This window comes from Rattus rattus, chromosome 9 (assembly GCF_011064425.1).
Source record: "Rattus rattus isolate New Zealand chromosome 9, Rrattus_CSIRO_v1, whole genome shotgun sequence".
Taxonomy (NCBI): Eukaryota; Metazoa; Chordata; class Mammalia; order Rodentia; family Muridae; genus Rattus; species Rattus rattus.
This window is the reverse complement of record NC_046162.1, coordinates 42,431,024-42,448,361: the sequence shown is the minus strand read 5'-3', so window position 1 is coordinate 42,448,361 and position 17,338 is coordinate 42,431,024. Positions and strand designations below refer to the sequence as shown.

At 43.1% G+C, this 17,338-nt stretch overlaps 1 protein-coding gene across 1 annotated transcript in view; it reads left to right on the top strand.

Moving 5' to 3' along the window:
- Ncbp3 (nuclear cap binding subunit 3) overlaps nt 1-16,215 on the top strand; it is a 30,087-nt gene extending 13,872 nt beyond the window's left edge. Inside the window, exons 4-13 of the mRNA XM_032913449.1 lie at nt 1,347-1,472; nt 1,980-2,108; nt 2,324-2,400; nt 4,336-4,444; nt 6,101-6,200; nt 7,280-7,383; nt 9,848-10,142; nt 11,915-12,069; nt 14,024-14,185; nt 15,071-16,215. Coding sequence (XP_032769340.1) covers nt 1,347-1,472; nt 1,980-2,108; nt 2,324-2,400; nt 4,336-4,444; nt 6,101-6,200; nt 7,280-7,383; nt 9,848-10,142; nt 11,915-12,069; nt 14,024-14,185; nt 15,071-15,306 — 1,493 coding nt within the window. The 3' untranslated portion in view covers nt 15,307-16,215. The remainder of the gene's footprint in view (nt 1-1,346; nt 1,473-1,979; nt 2,109-2,323; nt 2,401-4,335; nt 4,445-6,100; nt 6,201-7,279; nt 7,384-9,847; nt 10,143-11,914; nt 12,070-14,023; nt 14,186-15,070) is intronic.
- The last annotated feature ends 1,123 nt before the right edge of the window (nt 16,216-17,338 follow it).

Genomic DNA, 17,338 nt, shown 5'->3' with positions numbered 1-17,338 from the left:
TCAGTGTATTGTGAATAGGACCAGGCTTTTTCCTATAGCTCCTGAGGTGTTGAATGCTATATAATGATGTCTTTATTTGTGGATGTGTGCATGCTGTGGTGTGCAGAGGTGCGAAGACAACTTTCAGGAGCCGTGTCTTACCTTCCACCTTGTTGAGGTAGGGTCTCTTTATGCTGTGCTATGTTCTCCAGGCCAGCTGACCCATGAGCCCTGCCTCTGTCTCCGTCTGTAGAGTCTGGGGTTACAGATGCATGCCACTGCATCTGGCTTCTTAGGTGGGGCCTGGGGTTGGAACTCAGTTCCTCAGGCTTATGTTGTAGCCAGCTCTTTAACTGCTGTGCCACACCGGGTATTGTTGATAACTTTTTTTTTCATTCAATATGTTTTAGAATCTCTGGTGTATATAATCCACCCCTCACCCCCGTGTTATATTCTATGTATAGTTTGAGTAAATCATGTTATTTAATATGGGTAAGCCATAACTTTATTACCCTCATGGCTGCTGGATTATTAGAAATAGTGCTGTCCTAAACATTGTTATGTAAGCTCCTTTGTGAACTCACAAATGTATTAGGATTGATGCTGAGAAGTCACAGTTTTTTTTTTTTTTTTTTTTTTTTTTTTTTTTGTAGGATATGCTAGAGTACATTCTGATACCCTTTGAGTATCCTTGTCCTTACTTCCCCCTAGGAGGGAAAAGCAACTCTTCCCATGTGGCCTGTGTTTCATGGAAAAGACAAAATCTGCTCAGTGGAACTAGTCTTTTTTACTGGTTTTAGACAGGGTCTCACTGTGTGGTCTTGGCTGGTCAGGAACTTACAGTGATCTGCCTGCCCGTCTCCTGAGTGCTAGGATTGAAGGTGTCCACTTCCACACCCAGCTTGGTAGCTTCTTAATATGAACTTTCCAGATTAGTAGGGAGGTTAGCCTATCTCTTCATCTTTTTACCAATCTATGTATATTGTTTCACAAGTTTTGTTCCTTTTTTAGTTTTTTTTTCTTTCTGATTTGTAGGATGTCTTTTTTCTTTATTTTTGGGGGAGGGACAGGGCAGTAGGGTTTGAGAAAGGCCCCATACTGTGAACAGTCCTGTGTGGCAGTGTATTTATCCATGCTGTCCATTTCCTCTGTCTAAGCCCTGGGTGGCTGTTCTGAATCACGTCATTTGCTTAATGTGGGTCACTGCAGACATTAAAGAATTTGACCCTACCCTCTTGTTCTGTGCTCCTTTGAAATAATTACTGTTTCAGCTTCTTCCTCTTCTAGAATCATTATCTAAACCATTGTAAAGAATTGCTAGCAAGCTGTACACAGCCGGTAGGAAAATTCTGTGTCTTGTTTTCTAGCAATCCCCAAGGTGAGGCTGGAGACGATCTACATTTGTGGCGTGGATGAGATGAGTACCCAGGACATCTTTTCCTACTTTAAGGAGTACCCTCCCGCTCACATCGAGTGGCTGGATGACACCTCCTGTGAGTACACCCACATTCTCTGTTTACTCTGCGTTTGTTTATGAGTTTTAAAGGTTTTGCCATCTTTGATAGTGAATAATTATTGCCCAAACTGCTTATGCTTAACTTTTGACTCTAGCCTAGGAGAAAAAAGTTAGCCTAATAGTACTTCCGTAGCAGGCACTGTGTTGCAGGGGGCTTTCTTAGGGTAGCAGGTCTTACTTTAGCCCAGCCTGGCCTAGCACTAGAGAGGATTCGCTCTGCCTGCCAAGTGCTGGGGCTGTAAGTGTGTGCTGCCACGTTTGGCTTCAGGCAGTTCATTGCGTAGAACAGTTATTGGTGGGATTGGGTTTGGGAATGCAGCTCCAGACGACATTCATGAGACATCGGCCACCAGTCTACTTTTTCGTGAGCTGGTTTTTACATTGACTAACAGCCGCTGTAGCCAGTTAGACTGTGGCAGTGAACCTGATGCCAAGTCTGCTCACAGAAAGCTTACACTTGTGTGTGGCTGATGTTTTGTTTTAGGTAATGTGGTTTGGCTAGATGAGATGACAGCCACACGAGCTCTCATCAATATGAGTTCTCTGCCTGCCCAGGATAAGACAAGAAGCAGAGATGCCAGTGAAGACAAGTCGTCTGAGAAAGACAAGAAAGGTAACTGCACACAAGGGGGCCCTGCCCGTCCTCACTGACCGTTCAGGGCCTTGAGCAGAGCATTATGAACATTGCCTCACCAGATGTTCCTGAGGTAAATTATGGTACTCGGGTTTATCAGTCAAGAGGAGTAGGAAACACTGGGCTTTTTAAACTTTACGAGTTTATGATGGGGTTACATTAAGGTTCCTCTTGTCCCTCACACTCCATTTTAGACAAGCAGGAAGACAGTTCAGATGACGACGAGACTGAAGAAGGAGAAGTTGAAGATGAGAATTCAAGTGATGTAGAGGTTAGTAATAGGGCAAAGATATCTGTAAGGTTTTATTGAAAAAAATGCTTACTGTCTTTTTAAATGTAAGACTTAAAGACTTAGTAAGCTGTGCTCTTTGTCTAGCTTTTACTGTGGAACCTTCTACCGTGCACCAGACTCTTAGGCTTTTAGTTTGTGTGGATGTAACAGTTCATCTTGGAATCTTAGAATAGTGGTTATACTTGTGTAGAAGAGAAAATGGGTTTATTAAGAAATACTTTGAAGTGTTACCTAATCAATAAAATAAGAGAAAGCAAGTAGGGTTTGTTAGAAATGTTGGAGAGTATTCATTTGAAACATTTGTGTGTGTGTGTGTGTGGTGCTGGGACAAACCTAGGGCCTTGCACATGTTAGGTGAGTGCTGTGCCTCTGCTCTGTGTCTTCAGCTGAGTATATTCATTTCATGTTTAAATATTAAAAAGTGGTAAGTGTTTACTATATACCAAATTCTGGGAACAAGCTATTGTTTTTTTAAAAAAACAAGCCCTTGCCTCGCTGTAATTATATTCTAGAGGGGAAGTCAGATACAGTTGCATGGTGTTAGGAGACACAGCAGCACTATGAAGACTGTAAGGGGTGAAGGGAAAGAGATTAAGGGCTACAGGGATGGTATGTGCTGTGCTTTCAGAGGACCTAAGTTCCATTCCCAACACCCATGCGGGATGGCTTATGGCTGCTCGCTATACCCACTACAGGGTGTCTCGCTTTGTTCTGTCCTCTGTAGACAACTGCACTCATGTACACACAGCTCCACACAGACACATACAATGCACGTAGTTTTTTTTTTTTTTTTAATAACAAAAGAAATCTTTATTTTTTTTTCTTTTCTTTTATTGGATATCTTTAATTTACATTTCATATGTTATCACCTTTCCTTTCCCTGTTTCCCCTCTGGAAACCCTCTATCCCATGCCCCTCCTGTTTCTTCTTCTTTTTTTTTTTTTTGTGTCAGAACCATTTTATTCATGTTTTTTTTTCTTTTTTTTTTATTAACTTGAATATTTCTTATATACATTTCGAGTGTTATTCCCTTTCCCGGTTTCCGGGCAAACATCCCCTCCCCCCCCCCCTTCCTTATGGGTGTTCCCCTCCCCACCTCCCCATTGCCACCCTCCCCATTGTAGTCTAGTTCACTGGGGTTCAGTCTTAGCAGGACCCAGGGCTTCCCCTTCCACTGGTGCTCTTACTAGGATATTCATTTGCTACCTATGAGGTCAGAGTCCAGGGTCCAGTCCATGTATAGTCTTTAGGTAGTGGCTTAGTCCTGAAGCTCTGGTTGCTTGGCATTGTTGTACATATGGGGTCTCAAGCCCTTCAAGCTCTTCCAGTTCTTTCTCTGATTCCTTCAGGGGGTCCTATTCTCAGTTCAGTGGTTTGCTGCTGGCATTCGCCTCTGTATTTGCTGTATTCTGGCTGTGTCTCAGGATCGATCTACATCCGGCTCCTGTCGGTCTGCACTTCTTTGCTTCATCCATCTTGTCTAATTGGGTGGCTGTATATGTATGGGCCACATGTGGGGCAGGCTCTGAATGGGTGTTCCTTCAGTCTCTGTTTTAATCTTTGCCTCTCTCTTCCCTGCCAAGGGTATTCTTGTTCCCCTTTTAAAGAAGGAGTGAAGCATTCACATTTTGGTCATCCGTCTTGAGTTTCATTTGTTCTAGGCATCTAGGGTAATTCAAGCATTTGGGCTAATAGCCACTTATCAGTGAGTCAATGCACGTAGTTTTAAGAAGTGTTTATAATAAAAGAGAAAATGATGGGGATTACTTTTTAAGGGAGATAGTCTCCAGAGGAGCAGGTGCTATAACACTGATGGATATAAATGACAGAATGCTTCCTAGTGGTGACTGTTCAGAAAAAGTATGAAAAATACTTGAATTTTTATATTGAAAGTATTTTTCCTTTTCTCTTAAGTTGGACACGTTGTCTCAGGTAGAAGAAGAGTCTCTGTTAAGAAATGACCTTCGTCCAGCTAACAAACTCGCTAAAGGAAACAGACTGTTCATGAGATTTGCTACGAAAGGTAAATTTGATATTTGGTATTAATTTTTGGTTAGAATGATGAAATTACTAAGTAAAACTTTCCCGTTGACTGGAAGCTAGCTCAAATAATGCCGAAGCTCCTTTTAAACAAATCCTTTAGGAAAAAGCAGCTCCCTGACTGAGAAGCCATCTCTTTCACATTTGTATTTGCTAGTATTTATTCACTGTTACCTCCCATGCATGCTTATGATGTATTGGATCCCATTTTATCCTCTTCGTGTTCATATATTCCCACCCTTTCCCTTTTGACCTCTCCCCTTTTACCCAGTGCTGAAATTCCACATAGAAAAACAGACAGGGTGCTTTGTGAGCCTTTGATTTTGTTTTTCAAAGCAGGGTTTCTCTGTGTAGCCCTGGCTATCCTAGAACTGGCTCTGTAGACCAGGCTGACCTGGAACTCAAGGCTCTACCTGTCTCTGTCTCTCAAGTGCTGGGATTAAATGTGAGCCACATTTAATCTGACTTGACACTGTTTTTATGAAGTAAGTTTTATTACAGTAGGGTTTTTGTTTGAGCCGTAGGTACTGAGCACTGGAACAGAAGGCATTGGCAGTGCTCAGGGTGCCCTCTAACATTCTAACCCACCCATGAAGTGCTGCTGTGGGTGAGGATTTAGTTAGGGTATACTGACGCGTGTCTGTGGCAAGAGAGCTAGCTTTGAAATGAATGAGACTCCTTCAGCATACACTGAGTCTACCACTGTGTCCATCCTGGTCATCCTGGTAGGTAACAAAGCGATGGCCAGTGGTAAAGGTGTTCTTTCAGCTCCATTGTCACTGCACTTGAATCCACCTGGAATCACCGGATCAGAAATTCTCCCACCAAGGCCTAGGCCAGCATCTAGCATGTTGGTAGAAGTCTGATTTTGCAGAAACTCCTCCTGAACCAGAGCTATACCTTTGCCTTTGGTGTCTTGGGCCGGTTTCAGGTGAGATAGAAGTTGAGCAACCTAGGCCCCTCAGTGTAGTAGAGAATGAATACCAAACGCCCCTTATGCACTGGGAGAGCCCACTGTCTACCACGTCTGCCTGCTTCATGAAGTTCTCGTGTGTCTTGTCATAGAGGATGCTGACTTTCATTAATACCAGCAAGTAAGCCAGCGTTTTGTGCCAAATAACAGATAAATGAGTCTTAAAGTGCTGAGCTTGGCCCTGCTACAACTTCCTAGGGAACAGGAGCATATGGTAGGAGTCCATTGTTGACAGTGTTGCCATCCGTGTGTCTACCATAGTGCCATATGAGGATAGGTAGCTTTGGTGTTCTATCTCTGCATAATTTCTGTGCCCCTATATTCCAGCAGAAGAAATGTGCTTGCTGGTATCTTATCTTGGTAGAACTTCCACTGTATGTCCTAATTTGGAACAGTGCCATGAGGGTACTGAAGGTCTTTCAGGGGTTGATAGAATGGGCTGTTGCAAATAGTGTTTTGGTAATCATGGATGTGCAGATTCGTTTTGGGCATATATCCAAAAGTAGTATAGATGGATTATTTGGACTTTTTATTGCTATATTGCATACTTAAGGTCAATCTGGACTGCATGAAACCCTGCCTCAAAATACAAACATCAACAATCAACCAGTCAATATTATTTTCACTCTCATAGGAAACCCTAAGTAACTGTTCTGTTAACTTTAGATGACAAAAAGGAACTTGGAGCAGCCAGAAGAAGTCAATATTACATGAAATATGGAAATCCAAATTATGGAGGCATGAAAGGAATTCTGAGCAATTCATGGTGAGTCCAAAATCTTAAAATACGATGGCTGTGGGGTTGGGGATTTGGCTCAGTGGTGGCGCTTGCCTAGGAAGTGCAAGGCCCTGGGTTCGGTCCCCAGCTCCGAAAAAAAAAAAAAAAAAAAAAAAAAAAAAAAATCGATGGCTGTTTGTCTATCTTAATGTTTTTATTAGCACATAATAGACTTCATTATGACATCAATGTACATGGAGATAATGCATTTTGATAGTTTGATCTTGGCCTCTCCTGTCCCCACCCACTCCTCTTCAACTAGTTCCCTTCTACCTTGACAGCTCTCTTGTGTGTGTGAGTGACCCCTTGAGTTTTGTTAGGGTTTTTTACAGGAGCACGGGTATCTTACCAGTAGTCACTGAAGACAATCTCTCCCTCCCCACTCAACTACAAATTGCATATAAATCATGGGACCCTGTGAGTCCGTCCCTATTCCATAACAGAGTTGATGAACTCAGTCTTGGGTAGGTTTCTGCCAGAATCACAGCTTGAGTTGAGTGCTGCAATCATGCCATACCCAGGAAGTTCTTCTTCAGCTCTTAGTTCTTTCCTGGCCCTTCCTCCACAGTGTTTCTTAAGACTGAAGGGGTGATACAGATGTCCATTTATGGTTAGGCACTCAGGAGTTTTTATTCTTGGCGTTTTTTTTTTCAGGTTTTTTTTTTTTTTTTTTGGTTTTGGTGTTTTTGAAACAGTGTCTCAGGTAACCCAGGCAAGTCTCAGACTCTTATGTGGCCAGACAGAACGTTGAACTCCTGATCCTCTTGCCTCTACCTCCCAAGTGTTGGAACTACAGTCATGTGCTATCAAGCATGGTTTTAAAATATAATAATTTGAACACTGCTTGAGCTGTTTTTCATCCTTTGTGGGTATTCTGTGGCGGAATGTCAGAACCAGTGTGGACTGAAGGCCAGTGAGGGAAGAGCTCAGGAGTCTTAGCTGTGCAGTGATGTGAGAACGCTGCTCCGGCAGGCACCTGAGGCTGCCGTTGTGGAGCTGGAGTGAAGTAGATCTCCACATCCTTCCTATCGGTTTCTGACGGTGTGCTTATTTTGGCAATATTGCAGGAAGCGAAGATATCATTCCCGTCGCATTCAGCGGGATGTGATCAAGAAGAGAGCCCTGATTGGGGATGACGTTGGCTTGACGTCGTATAAACACCGACATTCCGGTAGTTGCCTGCTCAGCTCTTGGGTAGACACACACGTTTGGCTCTCGAAATTGTATTTTTATTCTTAACACAATCTTTTAAGGTTCCAAACTATTATCCTCTCTTCCTTGTCCCCAACCTCTGCCAGGAAAGTAAGTCAAGTCGTGGTTAATTTTAAATTACCCATGCAAGAGGTCACATTTTATAAAACCATTCTAATAAAAAGGACCATATGTTACAGAGAGAAAATTAAAATAAAAATTTCTTAGGAATTTAATTTTTCTTCTATTAATGTCAACAACTGCATGGAAACAGCCTTATCAATGGACTGACTTTGTTTTCCCTTTCCAATGATGTGAGTAGGTTGCTGTGTTGAGTGTTTTCACACATTGGTTTTTTATATGAATGCTGCCAAGATATGCGACATTGTGACTTGAGGCTTTTTTCTTTCTTTTTTGTATCTTTATTATAAAGGAACCATTTTCATTATGTTTTCTAAAAGATTGAATTTAATGTTGAGGTGTATAGTCTTCTACTTTATAGAACTAGGTAAGTCAGTATGCAAACAAAATACCGTGCCTGGGTGTCGCTGTCACTGGACGAGACAGGGCGGAGTGGAGTACATATACTTTTACTAATGGATGTGAGCAGAATTGTGTCTCTGAAATCTGCTTATTAGTTACACATGCAGTCTCTGTTACACTTCCACAGTTTCAGTTACTTTAAGACACTGTTAGCTGGGTGGGTGCCACACACCATTAATCCCAGCACTCAGCACTCAGGAGGCAGAGGCCAGAGGATCTCTGTGAGTCCCAGGCCAGCCTGCTCTACAGAGGCTAGACAGAGAAACCCTGTCTTAAAAAACAGACAAAAAGAGATACTGTTGTAACCTATTCTTTATGCCCCTAATTCAGCTATCCTAGTACAGTAACTGATTTCATTTTACTTATTGTGTACTTTCAAAGAATTATAATTATTGTAAATGTATACTTTATATCCCTACTCAACTGCAAGCATTATTTCATGTTCTTTTTTTTTTAAGGATTTTATTTTTGATTATTTGTGGATAGGAGGGTGTTGGTGTGTGTAGCACCTGTGGCTGCCAGGAGAGGGTGTCAGATTCCCTTGGAGCTGGAGTTACAAGTCATTGACTCTGGTTCACTGCAAGAGTGGGTATGCCTTTTTTAACCACTGAGCCATCTTTCTAGCCCCCTAGCCCATAAACTTGAGAGTTAGTGTTAATTTTTATTATGAGAGTTACCATGTGGCATGAAGTTACACTGAACACTGAATTACTGCATAGTGAATCATAGGAAACATCTGGTCATACTAGTTTCATCAACTGATCCATGTGTAACCTTACTGTACCCATTTTTTTTTTTTTTTTCCAGAGCTGGGGACTGAACCCAGGGCCTTGCGCTTGCTAGGCAAGCACTCTACCACTGAGCTAAATCCCCAACCCCCCATTTTTTGTTTAAAGACAGTTGATTTAATCTGTACTGTAAATTAATTGGCATTGAATTCACAACGGAGGGCACTATAGCTCATGCTTGAACAAGGCTAATTTAGTATAGGTATTTTCTTCATGAGGTACACCACCATCCTTTTACACCAGACAACATTTCACTGTATTTCATGGGGGCCTTTTCTTTTTCTCTATAACACTGGTATCCTGAAATACACTGTTGTAGACCAGACTGGCCTTGAAATCTCAGAGATTCATCAATCTCTGCCTCAGTGCTGGAATCAAAGACATAAGCCACCACACCAAGCTTAAGGACCATTTTTAAGCAGCGAAAGTAGGTGAAGTCACACACCAAAAAAGTGTGAAAACACAGCAGTTAATAGATTGAAAAGAACCTTGCTAACACTATGAGTAATGACTAAGAACGTGGTGTTGCTATGGCCTTGTCCAGGAAGAACACTTCTGGCCACTCAGGTGTCCTTCAGTCTGCATGTATCTTCAGATGTTCTTGACAGTACCTTGAGTATGGGTTTAGGAGTCACAAATAAATCTGACATATTTATAAATATAAAACTCCTGGGCTGGAGAGATGGCTCAGTGGTTAAGAGCACTGACTGCTCTTCCTAAGGACCTGAGTTTAATTCCCAGCAACCACATGGTGGCTCACAACCATCTGTAAAGGAGTCTGATGCCCTCTTCTGGTGTGTCTGAAGACAGCTACAGTGTACTCACATACATGGAATAAATAAATAAAAAATCTTAAAAAAAAAAAAAAACCTCATGAATGATGAAGATTGCTCATATTTTGTACATGAGTTTATACTACTGTATTCATGCGTTAGCCAGTCTCTTGGATAAACAAGTAAGAATGAGAGTGGCGTCCAGTTGACAGTTTTATAGGCAGTTCTCCTGTACAGTCTCAGTGGGAGCATTCTTCCCTTCTACCAATGTTGAGTGGAAATCATACTTGTTAGTTTAGCCTTTAGTTTAGTACTAACCTTTTGGGTTAAATTTCTTCAGGATTAGTAAACGTTCCTGAGGAACCCATTGAGGAAGAGGAGGAGGAAGAGCAGGAGGAAGAGGACCAGGACATGGATGCTGATGACCGAGTCGTGGTGGAGTACCATGAGGAGCTCCCAGCTCTCAAGCAGCCCCGTGAGCGGAGCATGTCTAGGCGATCCAGTGCGAGCAGCTCCGACTCCGACGAGATGGACTATGATCTGGAACTGAGGATGATCTCCACTCCCTCCCCAAAGAAAAGCATGAAGATGACCATGTATGCAGATGAAGTTGAGTCTCAGTTGAAAAGCATTAGGTACAATTGTTTTCCTCTTTTTAGTCAATGTTAACTTTAAATTTACTTACGTGTTTTGCCAATACTAAGGATTGAACCCAGAAGGATGTCTTGTGTACATACTAGGTAAACACTTTCCCACTGAGATATAACTCTGTAATTTGATTTTATTTTTCAAGACAGGATTTCTTTGTGTAGTCTTGGCTCTCCTGGAACTCATTCTGTAGACCAGGCTGGCCTTGAACTCATGGAGATCTGCCAGCTTCTGCTCCTAAGTGCTGGAACTAAAGTCCTGCACCACCACACCTGGCTTTGATTTTCTTTCTTTAATATTTATATTGTATATGTTTGCCTGCATGAATGTCTCTGTTCTCCATATTCATGTCATACCCTCAAAGGTCATAAAAGGCCATTAGATCCCCTGGAACTATAGTTACAGATTGTTGTGTGCTGTCATGTGGATGCTAAGATTCAAGTCCTGTTCCTTTGGAAGAGCAGCCCGTGCTCTTAAAATGCTTAACTCTTAAAAGCCATGTTTTCAGCCCCTATAATTTGATTTTTAAATGGCAATTACAAATGTAATTCTTCATGTTGTAATCATTTTTATACTAGTTTTCATTCTTCTACCATAAGTATTGAACACAAGTGGTCAGGCTTGGAAGCATGTGTCCTTACTTGCAGAGCCATCTTGTTAGCTGTGTGTGTGTGTGTGTGTGTGTGTGTGTGTGTGTGTGTGTGTGTGTGCGCGCGCGTGTGCGTGCGCGCGCGCGCCTGCACCCAGGCTGGCTTTGTATTTGCATTCTTCCTTCCCTGGCATTCTTAGTGCTGGGATTATAGGTGTACTCTACCACACCTAGTACTTCTTTATAGCTACTGACGTTTCTATTAATATTGCCCTAGCTAAATAAATCCCTCGAAGTCTGCCTTGCTATAGAAAATAATCCATGTATTTAAAAATCCGTATGTGTTGCTAGATTTCCTTCCTAGGCCTTTACCCACATTGCTGCTGTGACTCATACCCTTACCAGCTCTAAGTGCTACTGTTCTTAATGTTTGTGACCTCTGGAATAGAGAGCATAGTTACTTTAATGAGAGATTTCAGTAAGTATAGTTTTATTTAAATTTTTTGAAAACTTGAGTCAGGGTCTCACTAAACTAAGTATGCTGGATTTAAAAGTGCTGAGTATCAAGACACTGAGCATGTGAAGTGGTAAGCATCCTACAGCCTGCCTTAGTCTCCACATAGCTGAGACGGCAGACCTGCTCCACCGGCATAGTATACTCTCAGGTAGGAAGGAAATGGGCTTTTAGTGTTGATTTGTATGGCTTTGTTCACATCTTTGTGTTTAGTTTTTATAGAACTAATAGAGAATCCTAGCAGAGTAGTGCTGTCACCGTGATAGGAGGGTCTTGTCTGCAGACAGAAGTATCTCCTGTTAAGAAGGGGATTGTAGATTTAACTGTGTCTGAACTACATCCAGGTGTACCTGTGTGAGCAGGGTGTGAGCCTCTTTGCAGGTGTCAGCTTAGTGTTTGCTTACCCTTGGAGAAGGGAACATTGACTGTAAGTTCTGATAGAGTGTACAGGCATCATGGGAAACCACAGTGTTAAAGCTGGCAGTCTGTCACCATCACCATCTCTTCACAGCGTGGTGATCCTGGTGAGCTATCACAGTGGTATGTGTCAGTGGTGGTCATCTCAAGCTGAGTTTTTCTGAAGTGGGAGACTTTCCTGAATCTTTCCTCACAGTCAAAGTTAGTTACTCGTGCACTCTGCTTTTTTTCCCTTAAAGGAATCCCATGAGGTCAGATAGTATATCCACAAGCAATATAAAAAACCGAATTGGTAACAAATTGCCTCCTGAGAAGTTTGCAGATGTCCGGCACCTTTTAGAGGAAAAGCGTCAGCATTCCTGTCCACGGCCAGCAGGCGGCAGTACTAAACCAGGTACCGTTCTTCCTCTTTTGTGCTCCTGACTCCCTTCTTGTAAGCCCCTCGAGTGGCCAGGTTCCATCCCCAGACTAACGTTTCCAGCTCCTCAATATGAAGGTGGCCAAGCTTTCTGCCCAAAGAAAAAGTCAAAGATCTGGCCACAAAATCCCACCAATCCCAGGCCACCCTACCTATATAAAGTCGGCCTCCTGCTGAGTTCTTTGCTCTCAAGCAGAGGCAGCCACCCTCCTGTGTCCTTCCCAATAAATCTTTTCTGAGAGGTTTGTTGTGCAGTATGACCTTGTGGTATTCATTGGCTTCCAACTGCCAGGATACTTTCCCCTCAGAGTTCTAATCTTCTTCTTCTGAGCACCTGAGAGCAGATGGGCTCAGGGTAGGTTCTTCTGAATTCATTTAATTGTTCCTGTTGTGTTTAAATCTTTAGGCATTGAAGTTCATGAGAAAATAAATAAAATCAGATTTTGCAGCAAAACTAGTTTTCAGTATTTTTGTTTGAAATAATAAATAAATACTAAATATATTATTTCCCTGGGATATTTTATACCCCAAACCAATAAAGTTGGGTGGTTAGAAACATGGTTGAGTGTGAACTAGATTGTGTATGTGAGCAAACCCTCTAATAGAGCAGTCTAAATGTGTGCTTATGGCAAGGGCTGGCATGTGCAAGTCTTTGGGGAGGCTACAACAGCTGCCGCAGAGCTGCTGAGGAAATGAGAGCCGGCTTTTGGAGAAAGCAGCTTTAGAGCTTAGTCCTGGGAGGCAAATTATCTTTTGAGGTGGGGAATAATATGATTCTTATTTTAAAAGATGTTTTTGGAGGATTAGAATATAGTGGGCATAGAAAACAAAGCAGCAAGAGCTAAACTTTTTAGGGACAGCGAAGTCAAAGGGGTGAGAATGGAAGCCTGGGAAGGAGGAAGAGGGAGGAGAAGCCAAGGAAGAGGCTCAGCCTGATCTCTTTGTGGGTGTTTACCTGAGACGTCAGCAGTCTCAAGGCCGATTGACACGTGGCTGCTGTGGCTGCTGCTTGTTAGTGGAGACCTCAGGCCCATCGGCTTTGTGAGAGACTTGGAGGAGCTCACGCTTAGCTCCTCTACCCGTGGCCTGCTGCCAGTCTCATTATACTTAGTGGTTAAATATAGTGAGTTATTGAGAACCACTTGTATTTTCAAGGATTGTGGCTTCTACCCTTGGGGAGCTTGTAGTATTGTTAACTGAAAAATGTGGTATCTTACTTAGTTTTGCTTGGTTCTGGCAAAGAAAAACAGAAAAGAAAACTTTGCTTTAAACACTCAGCTGATGGCCTCTGCATCCAAGTTTTAAGTTTTCTTAAGAAAAGCAAGATCAATTATGAACAGAAAAGGCTTTTAGAAGTCTTCTCATGCTGGTGCTGTGCTTTCACTGTGGGAAATTTGGGATCAGGTCTTTGGAGAGCTGTATTGATTAGTTTGGTTGGTTGGGGCCTCTGTCTCCTGAGGACTGGGATTAAAGACATGAGCTACCACCATCTGGTGACTGGCCAGACCTCTTTTTTTTAAGAGTCATTTTGGAGAGAGAATGCCCTGCCACATTAGTTTGTGGAGAACCTGTGGTGTATTTTCTGTATTGTGTGGGAGGGCTCAGCACACTGAGCAGTACCGCCCCTGGACTGTTGGTCCTGGGTGCAGTAGGAAGAGGGCTGAGCAAACCTGGAGAAGCAAGCCAATAAGCAGCACCCCTCCATGGCCTCTGCATCAGCTCCTGCCTCCAGGTTCCCACTCTGAATTTCTGCCCTCACTCCTTTTGATGAGTTGTTATATATAGAGAGAGATGATAAACTCTTCCTCCCCAAATTGCTTTTGATCATGGTATTTGTCACAGCAGTAGAAACCATGGCTAAGACAAAAGCCAGGATACTGAAGTAAAACACATACGCTTGCTAACGGGCACACTTTTTCTCTTTTTGCAGATATTCGCCAGCGGTTAGGAAAAAGACCGTATTCTCCAGAAAAGGCTTTTAGCAGTAACCAGGTGGTCCGGAGAGAGCCCTCTTCGGATGTACATAGTAGGCTAGGTGTTCCCAGGCAAGATGTTAAAGGCCTCTACTCTGATACTCGGGAGAGGAAGTCAGGTGAGCAGCACCTCACATTGGTGGAAGGGAAGGAGTGGGGACCAGCGTTGTAACACAGAAAGTAGGGCTGGGTGGTTCCCCTTCAGTGAGCGTGACTGCCTTTGTTCACATCAGCATCAGCACCATGCCTAGGGGAGGAAAAGGAGCTATACATCCTTTCTTCTTTTTAGTTTCACATTTAGTTTCTTTGTTCACACATATGTCTAGTTTTTTTATGTATTTTTTTTCCTAACTTCCATTTTGCTTTACTCTTCGTAAGTAAAACTTTTAATTATCCTGTAGTGTGTGTATACCACCACATTCTAAGCACACACTTTGTTAGATTTTAATAAAACACTTTTCTTTTGAGATTTATTTTATATGTTTTACTTACATGTTTGTGTGTGTACCGTGTATATGTCTGGTGCCCTTGGAGGTTAGAAGAGGGCATTGGACCCCTGGAAGTAGAGTTACGGATTGGTGTGAAGTGCTATGTGGGTGATGGAAACATAACCAGGTCCTCTACAAGGACAAGTGCACTTCACTGATAAGGCCTCAGCCCAATACAGAAACATTCTTTAAACATGTAGAGCTGAAAACCTGAGAATTGTTCACAGTGAAATAGATCCTTCAGTCTGCAGAGTGTGAGAGTGGCAGTTTCTTGGCAGACTGAGGGGGACACAGCATGGGTCGTGATGTGTGTCCCTCCTGGGAAAGAGGCGAGTGTTTATCCAGTGCCTGGTGTGAGGACTCTCCCATTGGGTCTCAGGGTGTCCACTCACAGACCGGTGTCAAGCCCCTCTCCGATGTTTCCTGTGTGGCAGGCGTTGGCGGTGCACCTGCTTCCTCAGAACTATGTGGTGCTCAGCACTGATTGCCAACTGAAGTGTCTTCTCACCCCAACAGGTGGTTTATGGACTCGCTTAGGATCTACACCCAAGACCAAAGAAAAGAACACGAAGAAAGTGGATCATAGGGCATCTGGGACTGAGGAAGATGACTCAGAGCTTCAGAGGGCATGGGGTGCTCTGATTAAAGAGAAGGAACAGTCTCGACAGAAGAAGAGTCGGCTGGATAGCTTGCCGTCACTCCAGATCGAAGTCAGCCGGGAAAGTAGCTCTGGCTCAGAGGCAGAGTCCTGATGCCCTGGCCTTGGCAACTGCCCTTAATCTGACGTTCTTTGATGGATGGGGCGTGCAGTAGGAACCTCCCTTGCAGGAGTTGGCGCCCTTCCCTTCTGCACCCTGAACACTTACTGTCCTAGTAGGACAGCTGAAGAGTGTGACGAGTTTGGAAGGTGTCTCTGTCTTGTGCTGCAGAGTTACAGTTCTGGGCCCTCGAGTCTTTCCCCCACCACCCACAAGCTTTACCCTCGGAGTTAAAGGCAGCCCTCCAGATTTTGTAGACGTTTTCTTAATATTTTTAACATTGTGTCTTTTAAAAGAAATGTTTTACACAGTCATCCAAAGAGCAGAGAACTGAACTTCTCACTGTTGCCTTGGCCCTGACAGCTCTTGCCAGCACCCTTTCCCAAGAAAAGTCAGTTCTCAGGTGCTTATTGGACAGTCTTTGAGGGGGAAGATGGGGGAAGCTGCCAGCTTGGCCTTCCAGGACCTTAGTGTGGTGGCTCAGAGTCTCACAGACCTGACCTGAGATGCATCTGCCCTCAGGGTAGATAGGCATGCAGCAGCAATCTGAAGTGGCTGCCATCTCCCAGGGGTTTCTTTCAGGGCCTTTTCCTGGCTGGTAGCCTGATATAAAGATCAAGTTCAGTGCTGTAGGACATCTAGGGACAAACAACTGTGACTTCTGGATTTGGAGTTGATTTCTGTGCTTAGGGGTGGGGTCTTGTGTTGATGTTGAACAATTTTTAAGTCTGTATTATGTTTAAAAACTATTAATGACTTAAAAGTTTAAATTTTTAATTTTTATATGTGGATATTCCTCCTGTTGGCTAAGGGGAAGCTCAAGTGGTGTCTTTTGTGTTGTTAAATATACATTATATACTTTGGAAGAAGGCAAAGAAAGGAGTCTCATTATTTTGAATGATACCAATTGTATGGTCTGTTGTATTTGAGTTCAGCTTGCTTTGTGGCGACTATAGGAAAGAAACTGCTATGCATTTGTGATGGGCTCTTGTTCATTAACACTTTGTAGAAGTGACACCCTGAGAATTCATTCTTTCTGAGAATTCAAGTCTCTGACTTGTCATTGAAGACTTATTCAAAAATAGCAAATAATCTCTTTTCAAATTACTGCTCCATGGAAAGGCAGAAGATTACTTGGCTTCTCATCTGACTTTTACTGTGTAGTATTTTAATACTGTATTACTGAAAAGTGGTGTTTCACTTGAGTGCGTGCGTTAAGACTCCGTTGGGATGTCAGACTCTTCACGTGCCTAGATTGTTCTGTACCCAGGAGATCAAAGAGCACTTGACTTGTGGTTGAGCACGTGTCCCTTGGTGGCTGCCGCACTGTGAATGAACAGTGTTGCAGTGTTGTAAGTAAAGAAGTAGAAGGCTTCAGAACTAAGTTGTAGCAAAACTGCACCGTATGTATTATTTTGGTAACAACTCCACCCCACCACTGGAAAGACAAGCACATAACTAAAGTGGCTTGGCTTCCGAGGATCCTAGAAAGAGAAGTAAGAACTCCTACAGTTGAGACCTAAGGCCTCCAAGGTTTCTAAGTTTCTCTTGCCCCATATAGCTCACAGCTCACAGTCAGGTTCTTAGAGATTCAGGCTTTGGTAGAGTGAGTAGGAAAAGGCCTGAGAATAGAGACCTGGATGTCTCTACACAGTGGGGCCTGAGCCTTGGTTTCCCATGAAGCAAGTAAATGGTCTGACGCAGAGAGTCTGGCTTTGTTGGTATCTCTCAGTGGTATTTTATTCTTGAGGCTGCAACTGCAGAATGTTTTCTGTTGAGGTGGCCTAGGTGTCAGGAAGACAAGGTAGCTATGAAATTGTGGGCAGGGACTTACCCCATCTTTTTATAGGCTTTAGTTCTCCCAGTGGGTTGAAGATATGCGTGTGGTTCCCACCTGACATGGTTTCCTCAGGGTCTAGACAGACAGACAGACAGACAGACACACACACACACACACACACACACACACACACACACACACCAGCTTTCTTTTTGTTTCTGTTATGACACTTTCCCTCTAGCAATC